This window comes from Anguilla anguilla, chromosome 18 (genome assembly GCF_013347855.1).
Source record: "Anguilla anguilla isolate fAngAng1 chromosome 18, fAngAng1.pri, whole genome shotgun sequence".
NCBI classification, from domain to species: domain Eukaryota; kingdom Metazoa; phylum Chordata; class Actinopteri; order Anguilliformes; family Anguillidae; genus Anguilla; species Anguilla anguilla.
In genome coordinates, this window is record NC_049218.1 from 19309399 (window position 1) to 19328101 (window position 18703).

Genomic DNA, 18703 nt, shown 5'->3' on the forward strand with positions numbered 1-18703 from the left:
TTTACAGTCATGGAAAGGGGGATTCCAGATTCATGGAAAATATATAAAACCATGAAAAATACAAAAGCATATCTGAGCATGCCCTGTAAAAAACACTGTTCCTGTAGGACATTCTGCTTATGAAACGGTATTTTGTCATGCATGAGTAATAAAGTAGAACATGTGTCCTGTAGTCTCATGACTGCATGACATAAAGCAAATAAACCAAACTGATTAAAAAATAACACAGTTGAGAAAAAAAAGCAGAAAGAAATGCTGATGCTGAACCAAATTCCTCAATAATCCAGGTCTGAGTGAATGAATGAATGAATGAATATGGGCATTTCCACATACTACAGGTGTTTGCCCAAATCCTTCCAAAATCACATTGCATCAGATATATGAAAGCATAAATGATGTTAAGGTATTATATACAGGTATAAAAACATATAAAATGTCTGGCCGCCTAGATAGGTGATGTTTATTTTTTTATTTTTCAAAAGTCACATGCAGTGAAGTTCAGAATAGGTATTTTGTATATTGTTACAGGTATATTGTCTAATGTCACAGGTATATTGTCTATTGCTTCTGGTATATGTATATTGTTGCAGGTATAGTGTTGCTCTAGTGAGATGAGTGGTGATTGAACATTAGAAAGCTACAACAACCAGAGGATGTTTAAACTTGTGCTATTAAATACTGTTCTGATGCTGAATCTTGCAGGATCCAAAATTGAACTTGAACAGTCTACTACATACTGTAGTGACCTGAAAGATGAGGCACTGCATAGTTTTGTGCTTGTGGAAAATGACTCCTGTGAAACCAACAGCAGTACAGAGCTGGGGGAAAAAAACAAATAATAAGGTCTTTGTGTCATATTGTTTGTTCTACATATCATTTAGAATTTGTCTTCAAAATTCTCACAGACTTATAACCAAAAATGCAAAAGCAATTGGCTAGACTTGTATCTGTTCACTGGAGTAGTCATGCTAAGCAAAAGAAGATGCTGACTGTAACATCAAGGCACTACATGGATCTTTAAAACATTTTTAAAAGTACATTTAAATGAATTCATGAGAAAATAAAGCACATTGGGCTTTCATTTGGGGATCAGAAAAGCAAACATGAGCATATTCTAAAAGCAGGTTTTAATTTTAACTAATGTTTGCCTCCTGAAATGTTTTGTTGGTCTATGACAGTGGTCACATTAACACAGGATTCTGCGTTTTTTTACACAGAGAAAGTATGCAGCAGGCGATGAACTAGACTTGAACCATAAAAAAATAATCACTCCTGTTTCTTTCAGCCAATCCTCTTTCGGTGTCTGACATGCATGCTGTTTTTTATCATAATATTTATACAGCCACTGGTAACATTGTGAGATTAAAATGGAAAGCGTTTGAATGAAAAGTAAAAAATGAGATGTCCTGCTCTAGCTTGCTTGCTCAGCATGTGTAAATAAAAACAGAAATCACTCAAAGGGTTTTCCAATATTATTAGCCTGAGTGCCATACATTCATTTTGATCTTCAAGAATACCTAAACATTATTTGTAGTTTATTTCATCCCACTAATCCTGCCATTTCATCCTGCTTCTGTTACATGTTTGATAATAAAATTATGAATGACATATAATTTAGTTATTATTGTGAATTGGAATATTACGGCAAAAACAGGTATTTTTTATCAGAAGGCAATTAGTTTAACGTTTAGAAATGTCTTGCGTTCCGAAGACGCAGCATTCCATGGGCTAGCACGACCACTGCAATGAGAGCTGATTATACTGTAGGCTTGAAGAGCTCTTCTGGCATCGCACCCAAATGATCCAGGTGGGCCTGAACAGCAGATGCCAAAGTTCTTTACGTAACCCATTTACTCTGTACACTTTATAGAAATGATCTGAGGACAGAGAAAACACAGACCTGGACTGAGAACTGGACTTTAAGGGCAACACACGGGAAAGTATTTGGACAGTATGGTTGACATGGTATGTCAACTCTAATGTCAGTTTAATTTACGTTGAACATCACTTCACAAGTGCCTCACAAGACCTTTTTTATGACTTGATATAAATTGTACTCCATTACAACTAACAAGGAAATGAGCACTGTGTCTGTATTCAAATTTCCTATCCTTACGTCCCCTATATACAGATGTACAAATGGGTTTGTCTCAAAACTGGGGGAACAGGAGAGTGTAATGGAATGTGGGTTCTGATTACAGGTCACATTAAGTAACAAATCTAAGCATCCCATTCAGATTGACATGTTTGCACACATTCTGAATGCATGTTTTTGAGGTAGTTCCCAACTGTTTTGAACTGATAATTTCAGAAGGATCATACATGTTACTGAGCAGTATTCTGGAATGTGACATTGATATTTCAACAGCAATTAAGACACTCACTGAATTATATTACAATATTTGGAAATTAATTTTGTGTCCAAAGCTGAAAATCCTTCCTAGTTAATAGCCATGAATAAATAATTTGCAGACAGTAATTGCTTTCTTATAACCATCTATTTGATTTCTTGTGCAATTATTCCACATTTTCTGTGGCAGTAAAGATTTGAAATGGACAAGGTCTAAATAGATAGGGTTGCCAGTGAGCAGATAATGGAGGATCATGTTGAGTCCATATCAGAGGATGGAATGACTTTTTGGGTAGAGTCTTCTAATTTTCACTTTGATAGTTTCTTAACGCTTATGAAGCCATACCCAGCGTGCCTTCTCATATTCATTGTTTTCCTCTGTTCAACAGTCATTTTTACAGTACATATCATCTTTGCTTAATTTATATTACAAATAAAAAAGTGAATTTTATTCATGGTGACATAACATATAAGCACATGCCACTACCTGGCTTGATGGAGAGGCCAAACCTTGTTTCTCAATCCTTCAGTTTTGCCTTCTCATGTTCTCCCACCGCCCACTGGAAGAGAAGTAAGTGTGTCTGTGTCGTTTGGCAATGTGTATGTCTCTGTGCTGCTTGTCTTTTGTATGTTTCTCTTCTGTGACATGAGAAAAAAAAAGATGCTCTCTCAAATTAAGCACCATGGCCTGGTTAAAAAAACAATGGATCAAGTCCCAAGGAGTCAAGAGTTGGATCTGACAGAGAGTTACAAATATCCAAACTTGAAAATGTGATTCAAACAGCCAGTATAGTTTTGCCACTTAAGGAAGAGGATATCCTGTGGTTCTGGTGGTCTCCCCGGATCACAGAAGGGTGCTGGGTTTCTGTTTGAGGTCTCTGCTGTTGGTCTGGGCCTTGGGCAGGGGAGGCGGGCTGTTCCTGAGCTTGCTGCACTCCGGAAGCTTGTTGGGCTGCAGACTCTTGGCGTAGCAGGAGAACCAGTCCCTCTCGAACAGGGCCTTCACCTGCCCCACCACAGGGGCACCCTGGTCCCCCGGCCCCTCGGCCTGGCTGATCACCAGCCCCACGCCGACATTGTAAGCAAACTCATTCCCCAGCCAGTCCAAGCTTCCTGAGACACAAACACAGACAGTCCTTCTCACGCTCATTTCTGAACAGATTTCTGTTCAGGTGTACACAGACGGCTCTGGATTTCCAGTAGATCTGCTGTGCTTGCGTTTACAGCTTGGTACCTACCAGATTAGTACCTACCTATGTACACGGCAGTGTCTGTCACCATGAACTTGTTATGGTTGACGCTGTGGAATGTTCCATTCTTCTGGTCCCTCAGACTAAAGAACTTCTGCGTAGACCAGCACACACACACAGAGACATGTTTCCTCCATAGAGCCTCCACTGAGCATTAAATCCAAACATGCAAACGCACAGACCCATTCTGTGTTCAGAGCAGGCATTAATAAAGGGTGTGACCAGCTGGCCTGATTTAACAGACAGAATGCACTATTAAACTAAAGAGGTAAAACTGCTTAGAGATTATGGCCTGTATATGAGAGGCTTTCATCAAACATAAAAACACAGAAGGGTTAAGGGTAACTGTAGGGTAACTGTAGCTTATAACAGGCAGGTAGTGTATACTCCACACTCCATACTCACCACCTCCAGAGAGCAGTTGGCCATCCCCATGCACAGAGACTTCAGAGACCAAACAAAGTTAAAGGTGAGGGGGTGGGTCTGCCTCCAGCAGCTGATCAACAGCTTCACTTTAATACCCCTCAGGATCAGGGCCTCTCGAAGCATACCATCTATGCGTGACCAGTATCTGTGAGAACACACACAGCACATATGACCAGTATCTTTATGAACTTTCACAGCACCTATGACCACTATCTATGTGAACACACACACAGCACATACGACCAGTATCTGTGTGGACATGCACAGCACAAATAAAAGAACTGTGGTTCAACTGATTCTCCCACTTCATTTAGAAAGGAGGTTACTTGCTTTAAATGCCTGTATGTGCATTTGCTGGTCATGTTCAAGCGGTTTGTGTGTGAAGGGTCTGACTGTTCACCTGTGAGGGGTCTGACTGTTCACCGGGGTCTGGCTGTTCACCTGTCAGAGGTCTGACTGTTCTCTGTGAGGGGTTTGACTATTCACCTGTGAGGGGTCTGACTGTTCACCTCTGAGGGGTCTGGCTGTTCACCTGCGAGGTGTCTGACTGTACACCTGCGAGGTGTCTGACTATACACCGGGGTCTGGCTGTTCACCTGTGAGACATCTGACTGTTCTCCTGTGAGGGGTCTGACTGCTCACCTCTGAGGGGTTCTGTTGATGAGAGGCAGGTAGTCTGTGACTGAAATGTAGATGAACCTGCGGGCATCCTGGATCAGGCGGAATATGGCATCGATGTCTCGTGTTCGGTCCTTCGGGCAGAAGACATCAGGAGAGCTCTGTGGCCAAGAAGAGTAATGAAATGGACAAGCCTTGGAAATGTAAATTTGATATTTAGGAGATGCTTTCATCTATAGTGACTCACCCAGCTTTGGTGCATACCGTGTGGTTATACTGCTGGATATTGACACAAGTAATTTAGGTTAACTGCTTTGTTCAAGTGTAGAATGGCAGTGCCATACCTGGGAATCAAACCTGCCACCCCTGCAAAATTTCTGAACCACTTTGATTACTCCATCACAAATGTGCATGATCAAAGGTCAGGGGCCTACAGATCTTTCTGCATGGCACACCTTTCTGCATACCAAACCTGTCTGTGTGTAACACATCTTTGTGTATATCACACTTCTGTGTATGAGGGTGTGATATATGTCATTTTTACCCCATCAATTTCCCCCCATCCAAACTACACATCTCTTGTTATTTATGTGTGTGTGTCCCCTTCTTCACCCCCCATACAATCAGCGCTTGACCTTCAGCTGTAGGAAAGAGTAATTTTCTCAACAGATGGGAGGAATGTTAAGACCTGTACACCCAAATACATCTGTAAGAAGCCCCCTTCCCTGGAGGTGCCAGGTCTGCCTCACATAAATTGTGCCAGTGTGTACTGAGGGCAAAGAACCTGTCTTCTCCTCTTAGCTATCCTGCTGATGAGAGTCTGGTGAGGCTCATTAAGATCAGTTCAAATGAAACTGGTACACTTCAGAGCCCAAACTGCAACATGCGCTGTTAGCTGATGTAAGACAGTAATTAATATCGACTGAGCAGCAGATCATTTTGGCTGAACTGCAACGCGGAGCTTCTATACCCAAATGTGCGTCCGATCTTTCATCAGTAGGGAGAGAAACTTCAGAAGACTTTTTTACCAATTAGTGTTTGATGAAAAACTCCCATCAGTCATGATGACTTTGCTGCCCAAGGGGAGTTAAATAAGAAACTATGGAGAGTTTTAAAAGTGTATCTTTGTCAGATAAAGTGTACTGTACCCAGTTTGAACTAGGAAGAGTGTTCAAGTATAAAACTATTTTTGGAAATGACTTTAGGCCCTAGTTTAAGCAGCGCTATGTCATTTCAGCAGAGCTCAGCACTAATCTGTTTGCGGAGGAACCAACTTAGCCTTTAGCTGCGAACCCAGATAGCAAACTTTATTATGGCTTGTGCTTAATTGAGTTGTGCTTAATGTGCTTCCCCTGCCTGGCCACACAGATTTCGCCCCATCCGCTAATACCAGCCTGGGCTGTGCGGCAGAGTTCTCTGCTGTAATGCTGATTGACACAGGGCCAGGAACACCAGGGACGCTGCAGAAGTAACTCTCTTAGAGAATGTTCAGCTTACGGTGCTTTACCTTCAAAGAGTTTGGACTGGGTGAGAACAGTGCACTGAACTGACTGATTAAATCAGTTGATTTCATAACCTTGCCTGCCATTCTGGGTCAGAGTTTGGTTGCAGTGTGTCTGCGGTTCTGCTGACGCAGGTTAGATCTGACTCGGGTTCGAACACCCAGCGGTCTGGACACTTACGGACATGTAGGCTTTGGCCTTCCTGCTGTTGTTGAAGGACAGCGCCAGGACCTGCTCCTTGCTGTACAGAGCGCTCAGCCTCTTGGACCAGATTGATGGCACAAAATCCTTGTACTGTAGCTGCCAGTAGAGTGAAAATATCCTGTGGAGGTCCAGCACGAGGCAGCTGCAGTTTGAGATTATCACCCCGAACTCCTTCACCTGTGAAGACAAACACAGGCCCTGCTACGCAGCTCTCTGCACCACTCACTGTGGGGGGGGTAAGGGGAGTGTGGGGGTGTAAGGGGGTGCTTGAGGGCATGTAGGTGTGTTTTGGGTGTTTGAGGGTGTAAGGTGGGCGTTTGGGGATACCTTTGACAGCGAGTGCCAGTCCATGCCCCCACTCCCGATGTACATGTGCTTCCTGTCCACCACCCAGAAAGAAGAGCGGAACTGGCCTTTGGTCAGAGCCGCCAAGTTTAGGTAGCGCACCTCCGCACCTGTGCAGAGAGGAGAGCAAAAATCAAACCGTTCACATGTTCTGACCCATGATTATGATATTAAAAACACAAACAAGGACAAGGTTTCACTGAAAGCTTGATGCAAGTATATAGTGAGGCTATTACCCTTCGATGGTAGCTGTTAGATCAGGCCACTGAAAGAGTGCGTGCTGACCTGAACGTCTATTTCCTAATTCCTTCTGCCCCTCCCCATATACCCATTCCCTATATACCCCCCTCACCTGCCCCTCACCCATATGCATAAATTTTATTGCGCCATGAAAAATTAGGTTCTTTTTCACAGGAACTTGTGAGTTATTTTTTTCCACTATACAGTAGCTCAGTATCTGTCCAGTACTATTTATATGCATGTGATAAAATATCAAAAAAGAAAAATCATTTTCTAGGAGCAAAAGGAAAACTGCAGAACATATTTTTAATCTTAAATGCCTGCAGGCAGTAAGATGCTCTGTCTCGTTTGGGACAAAGCAAATAGAATACATCTATATCAGCAGCTTCAAAAAAAATGTATTGTTTTAAATATAGCCCAGCAGTCCCATGGTGAACATTATTGTACATGGGGATCAATATTTAGGACATGCCACAGAATCATTTCCGTTGTGCTAACAGCCTATCTGGAGCGCTCATATATCAGCTCTGTGGGATGCGAGTGTGATGTCACTCACCATGATTCGAGAGTTTCCTGAGCTCTGCAGAGTCCGGGCGGTCACTGGCCACTTTCAGATTGACCCCCCGTGAGCCCAACCCCTGGAGCCTCTGAAACAGCAGGCGGGCCTACAGAGAGACAGCGAGTATCTGAGACAGCAGCCTGCCTACAGAGAGACAGCGAGTATCTGAGACAGCAGCCTGCCTACAGAGAGACAGCGAGTATCTGAGACAGCAGCCTGCCTACAGAGAGACAGCGAATATCTGAGACAGCAGCCTGCCTACAGAGAGACAGCGAGTATCTGAAACAGCAGGTGGGCCTACAGGGAGACAGCGAGTATCTGAAACAGCAGGCGGGCCTACAGAGAGACAGTGAGTATCTGAGACAGCAGCCTGCCTACAGAGAGACAGCGAATATCTGAGACAGCAGGCGGGCCTACAGAGAGACAGCGAATATCTGAAACAGCAGGCGGGCCTACAGAGAGACAGCGAGTATCTGAAACAGCAGGTGGGCCTACAGAGAGACAGCGAGTATCTGAGACAGCAGCCTGCTTACAGAGAGACAGCGTGTATCTGAGACAGCAGGCGGGCCTACAGAGAGACAGCGAGTATCTGAAACAGCAGGTGGGCCTACAGAGAGACAGCGAATATCTGAGACAGCAGCCTGCCTACAGAGAGACAGCGAGTATCTGAAACAGCAGGTGGGCTTACAGAGAGACAGCGTGTATCTGAAACAGCAGGCAGGCCTAGAGAGAGATAGCGAGTATCTGAGAAGCAGCCTGCTTACAGAGAAACAGTGAGTATCTGAAACAGCAGGTGGGCTTACAGAGAGACAGCGAGTATCTGAAACAGCAGGCGGGCCTACAGAGAGACAGCAAGCATCTGAAACAGCAGCCTGCCTACAGAGAGACAGCGAGTATTTGAGACAGCAGGCGGGCCTACAGAGAGACAACTAGTATCTGAGACAGCAGCCTGCTTACAGAGAGACAGCGAGTATCTGAGACAGCAGGCGGGCCTACAGAGAGACAGTGAGTATCTGAGACAGCAGGCGGGCCTACAGAGAGACAGTGAGTATCTGAGACAGCAGGGGGGCTTATAGAGAGACAGGGAGTATCTGAACCATTATCTGAAACAGCTGCCTACAGTGCCTGCAGGCTCAGACTGGTTTTTATTGCAGTAAATGGTATTCATTGTATCTGGTCAGTTAGTAATGTTGAGCAAATCTGGCATTTTAATACTTTACATTCAGAGCGTTCAAAAACTTCATAGACACACATCCTCCTTGATGTTTTTCATGAATAAATTAAGCTCAACCGCATTGTTGGTTGCGCTGCCGGTGTGCTTACCTGTCTGGCGGAGGAGACGTCGGCCTCGGGGTCAGCGGAGGTCAGGGCCCAGTCAGGGGACACAATCTCCACCGAGCGGCTGGCCAGGTCCAACAGCAAGTGCAGACCCACAGAGAGGGGGAGGTGCACTGTACTGTTCTCTGAGAAGGAAACCTCTTCTGGAATGTTCTCTACAAGGACTATCCTGTGAAAACAATCATTTTTTTCTCAATGAAAACATATATATTTGTTCTGCTGGAGATGAGTGGGGCACATATTTTCCACTTTTTTATATCAGTGGTTCGTAATGTGACCACATTACAGCCCCAATGTCCCATTATATATTCACGGGTCCAGAATGGCATCATGGACCCTCTAATAGAGGACATTAGCCCAATTTTATATGGTACATTAGCCTTATGGGCCATTAACTCTGCCTGAATTTGCATCGGCACCAGAGCAGTTTCTGCAAGGGGACATTGTCAGGTGATATTGGGGCTAATGCACGTTACATTAGTGTTTTTTACATCATGCACCAGTCATATAATTTACATGATAAGAAGTCTAGGATGATATCCTAAGTGTTGTATATGTTATCCATTGATTGGCTTATGTATCCTGGAGCATGATTCCCGGTGACTGGTCTAGGGGTATTGATGCTTAGTGACATCACTTCCTGCAGCAGCTTGGTTATACCAGGATAACCTCCTGGTCCTATCAAGCAGGATGAAAACTAAAATATTCCCCACTTAAAAACAAACAGGTGTAGGGTATATTAGGAAGATGCTCAATTCGCTTCAAGCCAGCTAAAAATGCCGAAGGATTAGGTGCCCAACAGCCATGACAGTCAAACTAGAGGACAAACTCATTACTCTGACACTTCACAGGGACTGGGCCAAAATAAGGAACTGCAGAGCAGACTGAGCTCTGGGAAAAATATACCGTTTAATGGACAGGGTAGACTGGGTTTTGACGTCTATGACGTGCGCAAATGACCTCATACATAGAATAATTGTAGCAATGAATGACATATTCATTGATCTAATGGACTATCTATTGGACGTGATCTTATCTCTGAAATAAACTGAACATTTATTACATTTAGTGCACTGTAAAGTGCTCCGAGTGTAAGAAAAGCAGTATATAAATGCAAGGATTATTATAATTATTATTACTACAGAGAAGAACAATCCAGGTTTGTGTAGCTATACCTCACCATTGTGGTACAGGGAAAACTTTAGAGAATATTACATTATTCCACTTTATTGCAAATTTTAATCTACAATAAAGCTTTTATATTGTTGGAATCAAAGTAAAAATGATATCCACCTCCAGTGTCAGAGGAAACCCTGTGAATATAACCACATACAAACCTATTTTAGAGGCTGTTATAAGCACTGGTCTATATGCAGTCAAGTTTGTCACTTTTGGCATTTTCTGTACATGCCTGATTATATTACAACTCAGCAGGAGCGGTACAAATTAGCTGCACCTAGTGCCAATAGGAAACATAATAGATTGCGGTGTTGCTGCTTTGTGCTTCCACACTACAATGTCAAAGCTTAAAACCTTGTGCCTTGTATTCTCAAGTCATCTGTTCACAGCCATCCTAATTTTTAGCTGCCTTCCATTAGGAAAAACTCTACAAATCTCTTACAGTCTTACAGCGATAAAGCAGCCGAGCATGTGTTTAATGCAGACGTCCGCGCTTGGCTAATTCAGTGCACGGATGAAATATTTCCACTGCTGTGCACAAAAAGAGACTGACAGATACCTTTATTAGAAAGCAAACACATAAAAACCAGCTGAGACAAATTAAAACCTGTGAAACTGGACTTAGGCCATACGACTCTGGGAAGAAGGACTGCCAAAGAGCAACAAATGTGCACAATGGGTCTAAGTACCAAGAACCATTCTCCTCTGATTGATACCAACTCAGTAGTTGACCAAAAAAAAATAGGGAAGTGATATAATATTAATGAAGATAAACAGCTACACTGTGTAAAAACATGCATGGATCTGTATAAAACGACATGGACACCATTGAGATAATGAATACAACAATGCATCTCAAGCATAAAGGTAGGGAGATGGACTGAATTAAATAGATTAAGATTCAGAGGATGGCATGTTAATTTAATTAAATGAACAAATAAATGAATAAAATGAACGTTTATCTAACGTGGTATTAAAATAGAAAAATTAAAAATTTAATTGATTAATTAATTAGTGAACTATGAAAAACATTGTCATTCATAATTCAACAGGAAATAAATGACTTAAGAATTTCCTCCCCCTCAATAAAGCATTATCCAAATGATAAAGCTTAGGAAAGTGCCTGTTTCTATGCAAAGGGAGCTCATTGCTTTGTTTGCATTTCCACAGTAAATTCACATCCCAGTGTGCCACCAGCTGTGTGATGCCCACACAGCACTTTTTCCAGAAGCAGGGAAAACCTCAGTAATTGTAGGAGAAAGCCAAGCTCGTCTATTCCAGTTACAGAGGGCCCCTGATGAATTGAGCATGATTTAATTGTGTTCCACTTTCAGGAATACAGCCTTCACCAGACCTCCATCCCAAAGAACCCCAACCATTAAACAATCTTCTGAGTGAATAGAAGCAGAATGAATTCATATTCCAATACCTACTTCACAAAGCTAAGCTAAATGGACTCTCGGTCCCAACAATGCACTCTATCAGAGTTAAATGCACTGAACGAGGAAAGAATGCAGTTTTAACCTGTTTAGAATGTGGGATTCACGCGGTGATGATGAGCAGGAACAGCCCATCAGCACCATGCGTGGGGGACTGGGACACCCTGGGAATTTTTTCTGGGAATGTACTGCCCAAGTGGAGTCTCACAGGATCTGTGTGATATGGAGGTGTGTGTTTTTGTGAAAATGCTGTCAAACCTATCTGGGACAGGGAGTCTGCAACTTGACATGGATTCCAAATCACTCAAAATAAATTAACACAAACAAGTGGAAAGCAAGATGACCTTTGACCTCTTAAAGACAAGGAAATCCCATCCTCTGAATCTACATCTATTTAAAAAGAGAGGGTGATTAGAGGCAGCTCATGTCCACAGCAGCAGCCTGGAGGAGAGAAGCCATTATAGGCTTCTGTGAGCAAACTGGGCTGATAAATGTCTGGTGTTCGGTTACTATGTCCAAAATAAACGTGCACTGATCAATATACACTGCCATAAAATAATGCTTAAGTCCACATCATTACACATCACAGCAAAACACAGACATGAGAAAACTACCATTCTCTCCTTCTGCCAGATTATGCCAGTGAAATTCTTGCAAGAAATGCTTTCAAATGGTTGCAAGAGCTGAATCAAGGCTTTCACAAGCTCTCATATCTCTAATGAATTTTAGTGGGCTGTGAAACATTCTCAACACAGCACATTGATTCTGTCTGTAGACTGACAGACCAGAGACAGACCAGAGTTGCCATTGGATACCTGGCTTTTATCTCCCTAAGATGTCTATGGATATGTATCTGTCATCGAGCTACTACATCAAAACACAACCTCACCAAAAAGTGTTAAGTTGGTTTTCAGTGATGATGAAGCATTGATTTCTATGATGTCTCATTAGGGAATACTCCAGTGCTTTCAGGGATGAATCAAAAAGATCAAATGACAAAACTGATAGAGGATGGGCTGAAAGAGGAGATCAGAAACTTAACCCTGGGGTGGGAAAAGAGGAAGGCACTAGGAGATGTGATGCAGGATGCAGAGGGCTGTTTAGGCTAACTGAGTTATCCAACAATCAAGGCTTTGCTTCACAGAGAAGGTTATGGGAGATCAGTCAGAATGGGGTTTACTTATAATCCAGATCCCGTGTAAATTAAAAGGGGATTGTGTTTTTATTTATTTATGTATTTATTTATTCTTTTATGTTTGGGACATAATATAGCCTTTTGTATTTTTCAGTTTTTTCATTGAATCACATTTTTAAATGCAAATGCCTTCAAACACATTTTTGTGTGTTTCAGCATGAATGTACAAATGATATCCTATCCACCTGAATGAAAAACTTTTGAATGAAAGTGAATTTTTATTTATTTTTTACTTTTTGGACATCTATACAGTCTATAGTCTTACATTACAATTTTTACAGTTAAAATTTCTTCTAATGCATTAAAAAAAAATGTTTTACACTGTTGTCCACTGAAACACATTTTTCATCATAAATCTCATCAAACATGTTTTTATTCATTAGCCATGTTTGTGACATATTTTTTTTGTATTTCTGTCCATTTTAGTCATAACATTATAGTCTTATGTATTTTGCTGTTTTCCTGTGGAGCTAATTTTTCATTAAAAATGTCTTTAAACACATTTTGATTTGTTAATGGACCGTGGTCCATAAAAATAAAAAAAGAATTTTAAATTCCAATCCGTCAAAATTTTTTATTCAAAAATCTCTGCATTTTTTTCACCCTTTGGATGTACATCTGTCATGTATTTAATAATTAATATAATAATTTAAAATATTTGCATTTTTTACCACTTTTTGGGCTAGTCTGATGTTTTTTTATACTTTTGAATGAAATACATTTTTAATCATAATTTTCTTCAGACATTTCGATGAACTTATCTTCACCATGGTTGTTACATTAACATGATTGCCTATTCATCTGTATCAAAAAGTGACATTTAAATTTTTTATTTTTTTATCCCTTTTTGGATATAGGACTATAGTCTTATATATTTTGTACATAAGACTTGTATGTATCTATTTTCCACTGAAAGACATTTTTCATCATAAATGTTTTCAGTTACACATCTATTCATTGTTGTTTAAAAAACTGGATTTCCCATCCATCACTATCAAAAAATGACATTTTAAATTTTGTTGTACTTTATTTTCCACTTTTCTGTTTTTCACAGAAACACATTTTTCTTAATAAATTCCTTTCCTATGCCAGGCCATTTTAATACATAAATCTTAACTCCAAAAAAAGAAATTACATCACAGATTTTCCTGCTCAAATGAATTACAAATGCTGTAAATTTTTGTCCTGTGTTCCCCAATGGTTCATGAAAGATGGTGTAATGTCAGCAACTGATAGGATGAGCAATTTATGGATTGTCTCTCAAATAGAACCTTTTAACAGCAGGCTAGCAAAAATTCTTGCAAACCAACTGCCAACCATTGTCCTTGAGAATAATTAGGAACTCCTCTGAAATGCATCACGGTTGTCTGCAGGTGGGTATAGTTATCATCAGACAAAACCTTGTGTTGCATTTGCCATTTGAATAGGCAGTTTCATTGGTTTTTATTTTTTTATTTCACATCTCACACAGCCTACAGCCTACCTCTATTTTGTAATGATGTCATTCAGTGCATTGTCAAAGGGAAGCGTGACAGTGCCTTACCTGAGATTACCTTTGGGCTTAGCGTTCCTAAACATTAGTGCACACAATGTGTCTAACTCATCTGTGGGTGTAAAGCTTAGAGACCTGCTGTGGTCATGCAGCAGAGATGAGCTCTGCACCATCCTGAGAGAGAAGAGGGGGATTAGCAACAGACTGATGCACCAGAGACAAAAGCTTATCAGTTCCGGTACACCAGGTTACATCGACTGGGATTCCACCAATGTTGGCCTTCAGCTGTGTCCTCTTCCACAGCAGCCTCCAGCTTTCAAATTGTTTATTTCAAAAAGCAGAATGATTGTGTCCTACTTCTGAATGCACGGGAGCTGAAAAGTGTAATATTGGCGAGCGAAAGAAATTGCAGTTACCCGCAGTGCAGTGGGCTCTAACAGGAAGACAGATTTGAAATGAAAGTGATTGGGATACATAAAGGCCAATGCCCTCCATAGCCACAGGGAAACATCTGATGGAGGCCACTTCCAGCCATAAAGTATTCAGAGAGGCCTGGCTCTGGAACAATGTGCACATATTCAAAGGTGTGACTGACCTAGCAAACTCATTAGACAGCACCAACCCTGAGGCTGCGAGAAACTCTACTACAGCTGATTCTGGGGGCAGATGGAAATAACCCTGAACAAGCATCCATTTGCGAAGAAAGTAAAGAGTAAGCAGGCAGGAGCAGAGGAAACAAATGTGTTCAGAACAGACTGAGCCACACTGCTTCAGTCCTGGGAGCCACCCCAGAGACAGGACTGCAGCGGAAAGGAGGTCGTGCTGATAGGGGTGAGAGAAAGGGCAGGCCAAACTGAATCACATTTAAACACGTGCAGTGATGAGGTCATGCTTGCCAGGGTCGAGAGAAAGGACAGGTCAAGCTGAATCACATTTTAACTAGCGCAGCGTATGAAGGTCAGACAGACCACCCCACCCTCCTCTATCAAAGGCACCTGTTTGTCCAAAGCTGCAATAACAGTTTTATGCATGTGATCTGTTTCATGTATGAATATCAAACAGGAATAGTTCCAATATTGTACAATGATCTAGGCAGTTCTTTCAAAATAAGCTCCATCTGTGAGGGAGTGGGAGTTTTGGGAGACCAACTGAGACTGAACAGGGGGTTCTTTAAGCTATTAACCAGAGGTAAAATAGCCACAAAGTCTCAAGAGACAAGGGAAAGGAAAACAATACTCCTTAGGGAGAGTATCCCAAAGAAAAGCTCTACACAACCCACGTACTGGGTTAAAAAAAAAACAAAAAAAAAAAAAAAAAAAACTAAAGCTTAAGGAGTATGAAAATAAAACAAAACTGAGTTGCCCCGTTTTCTGCTCCGGCAAAGAAAACAGACCTCGAACCGAGGCTGAAAAAGTAAAACCCTAAAGAAAGAATACTGAGCTTAGATTGTGGCACTAACTTGTTGCCAACAATCTAAAAAAGCTAAAGACTGTTGTGCTAATTTTATAGCCACAACAATCCAATATCACTACACCTTTACCTTTACCTTTACCTTTACCTTTACCTTTACCTTTACCTTTACCTTTACCTTTACCTTTACCTTTACCTTTACCTTTACCTTTACCTTTACCTTTACCTTTACCTTTACCTTTACCTTTACCTTTACCTTTACCTTTACCTTTACCTTTACCTTTACCTTTACCTTTACCTTTACCTTTACCTTTACCTTTACCTTTACCACCTCACTTGACAGAATACCGGCTCTCGCGCAACATAAGTGACACTGAAACAAAGCTTATCGGCTTGCTCAGGGTTTAAATAGAACGCCAACAGGTGCAAATTGTAAAAAGAAATTTGCACGTGTATAATTTAATCAACTCAATGGCCGTAATAACTGAAGAAAAGGCGCACAAAAAAACCAATGGCCGTAATAACTAAAAAAAAGGCGCATAAAAAAACCAATGGCCGTAATAACTGAAGAAAAGGCGAATAAAAAAACCAATGGCCGTAATAACTGAAGAAAAGGCGCAGTTAGGAAAAGAAATGGTGGTATCAGCCAAAACCATGACACCATCAGAGCGTGACAAGCCTCACACAAAGCAAAGGCATTATACCTGAATAAAGCAAATTAAATTACCAGGAAAGGGCAGACTGTCCACTCTTCTAAATTACAGTCCCTGATTGGCTGAAGAGCACACTGGTGTCCTTTCCAAGGTTTAAATTGGCTGCTAATTGAACAGAAACCACCATACATTTGTCAGATGCCCTTATTAAGCATGACTGAGACAGATTAGTGCAAGTAGAGTGGTACCAAGATGTAGTCTCTACAGCACCTGGAAAGGGAATTTACAGTCAGTGACCTTGGTTACAGGCAATCTGATTAACAAATTTTATCCAGTGTGCTGCAGGTCAAGAGTAATGCTCATCTAAAAAGAAAAACTGATACAAACTTCATTTAGGAATTAAAATAAGAAGGGACAATTATAGCATTTTAACATATGCTACAGCACGTCCAAAATGTCACAATGTTACAATGGTGCAACGTTACAGTAAAACATTCAAGTCAAGCTCATAATAGGGATGTGTTCTCACTGGCAGGAAGTGCTGCAGTTTTCTTCAGTGATTCCATCCTCATCTTCTCCCCACACGTCCACTGCTGAGAAGATCAAGGCCAGCAGGACAGCGAAGCAGCAAACCAGTGCAAAGATCGCTATGCACTTCTGCTGAGACTGCAAAAAGAAAATAAACAGTCAGCTCCATGCTATTCTGTGGAGATCACGAGTTGCTCAAGGCAACAGAACAAGTGATTTCATTAGCATCTAAACAGACAGACTGAATAATCTTTTAAAGGTATGACATTACTCAAGCCTGTAGATGAGGACAAATATTCCTCTATTTTCAGATTGTTTAAGGCAAAGACCTGCCCTTCTGCACCACCGTCTGTACCGAAGAAAACCATGAAGTGAGCAGATAAAAAAGGAGAGGCATAAAGATGGAGAAGTGAACAGCACTTCCAGCACAGAAAATTCACTTAAAAAAAAAATTTATACTGTCATGCACCTGATAAGCTCCTGTCTTTGTGAAAATATAATGATTATTTAAAGTCTCTAACACTGTATAAATACACTGCATAGTGTGCCCTCCTGGACCAAAGGGGAAAAAAACGTTAAACAATGAAAAACAATGCAAAATAAATAATAAAGTATTGTTTATTATTTGATGATGCAAGACATATTGCTCACAGCAGTTTCCATTGTTCTTTTGTTATGTGTTTCCTGATAGTTTTGGTTTGTGGTCATCTATCTCCCGCTAATGACATGCTATCTAATGACATCTCCAATAATTTGAAAAATTGCATTTGCCTCATAGCCCTGCAAGCTTTTGTTTCTTCTGCTGGGTGGCAGAGCAGTCCACTATTCAGTATTGTGAGAAAAGTCATATTTTTATGGTTACTGTGCAGAATTACCACTTGTTAATGGGGAAGACTCTCTTTTACTTACAGAAGAGCTGAGCTCAGCTGGGGGGAATATGACACCTGGGGGTGTATTCATGATGTTTGGAGTGTTTGTGGGCGTGCATGTGCTGCAGCTGGGTCCCACAGCCTGGTGCTGGCTGAGCTCCAGGGGTTTGAGGACGGGCGTTATCCCAGCAAAGGAGCCTCAGCCTCCAGTCTCTCTGTCCACCTCCGGCACCCGTCAGCCGAGCTTCCAGCTCCAGGGGTGATCGGAAAGCAGCGTAGGGGCTGGGACCCCCTCAGACACGGGACCGCAACAGCGTTCAGCCTGCTGGGATTGAGGGGCCTCCCTCCCCAGGACAGGGCAGCCCGTTCCACGCAGGACTCGAGCACCGCCCCCAGGAGACGAATCTCCGGAGTTAACAGCCGTCTTCACGTTGGCAGACGGCCACAGAGCAAGGGTGAAGGTCCTCCACACTTTTAAAGGGTTCCATCAGAGAGCTTCAAACACATTCATCTTCAAAATGTGTCCCATGAATCATTTTTCTATTAGGGGCACTGGCTTACACAAAGGCACAGGCTGCAAGGTGACAGATGCAGGAAACACAAGCGCTAGCACACACCCCTCGTACTGACTCATTCAAAGCAATGAGTCGTGGGGTTGCAGCAGAAATATTGTAAATTAAGCTGTGCATTAACATGGCCATCATAATTCAGCTTGCACAACTGACAGTTATTGAGTAAGAAGTGCTATTTGTTCATGGAGGAGCTGGGTCTCTTGGCAGGGTGGATTCAGAATTGGTTGAGGTGACACAGCAGCATGGTCAGGTTGGGAGTGTGCCAGGTGCATATGGTTCAGTCAGACAGTCCAGTAATACGACTGAACTGATCAATGTGACATGATTTGATCAGTCATTTAGATGATGGGGAATGGGGTAGAGTGGGGTGGATTCACTGAATAATCACTGGTGTGGCTGAGCAGTCCTGGGGCCTGGAGGAGTTTCTGTCTCACACAGAATGACAGGGATGAGACATCCTGTTCACTGCCTGTTCAGATCATCATAGCCACAGACTGCACACATCTCAGTCAACACAGCAGGGAGGCAGACACA

At 41.9% G+C, this 18703-nt stretch overlaps 1 protein-coding gene across 2 annotated transcripts in view; it reads right to left on the minus strand.

Moving 5' to 3' along the window:
• Positions 1-454: 454 nt before the first annotated feature.
• The window catches only part of LOC118217582 (inactive phospholipase D5-like), a 33299-nt gene continuing 15050 nt past the window's right edge, over positions 455-18703 (minus strand). For both annotated transcript variants that reach the window (XM_035399473.1, XM_035399475.1), the window contains exons 2-10: positions 16730-16866; positions 8818-9001; positions 7492-7600; positions 6678-6805; positions 6327-6527; positions 4669-4805; positions 4006-4171; positions 3604-3694; positions 455-3463 (exon numbers count right to left, since the gene is read on the minus strand). In XM_035399473.1, coding sequence (XP_035255364.1) covers positions 3195-3463; positions 3604-3694; positions 4006-4171; positions 4669-4805; positions 6327-6527; positions 6678-6805; positions 7492-7600; positions 8818-9001; positions 16730-16866 — 1422 coding nt within the window. In that variant the 3' untranslated portion in view covers positions 455-3194. The remainder of the gene's footprint in view (positions 3464-3603; positions 3695-4005; positions 4172-4668; positions 4806-6326; positions 6528-6677; positions 6806-7491; positions 7601-8817; positions 9002-16729; positions 16867-18703) is intronic.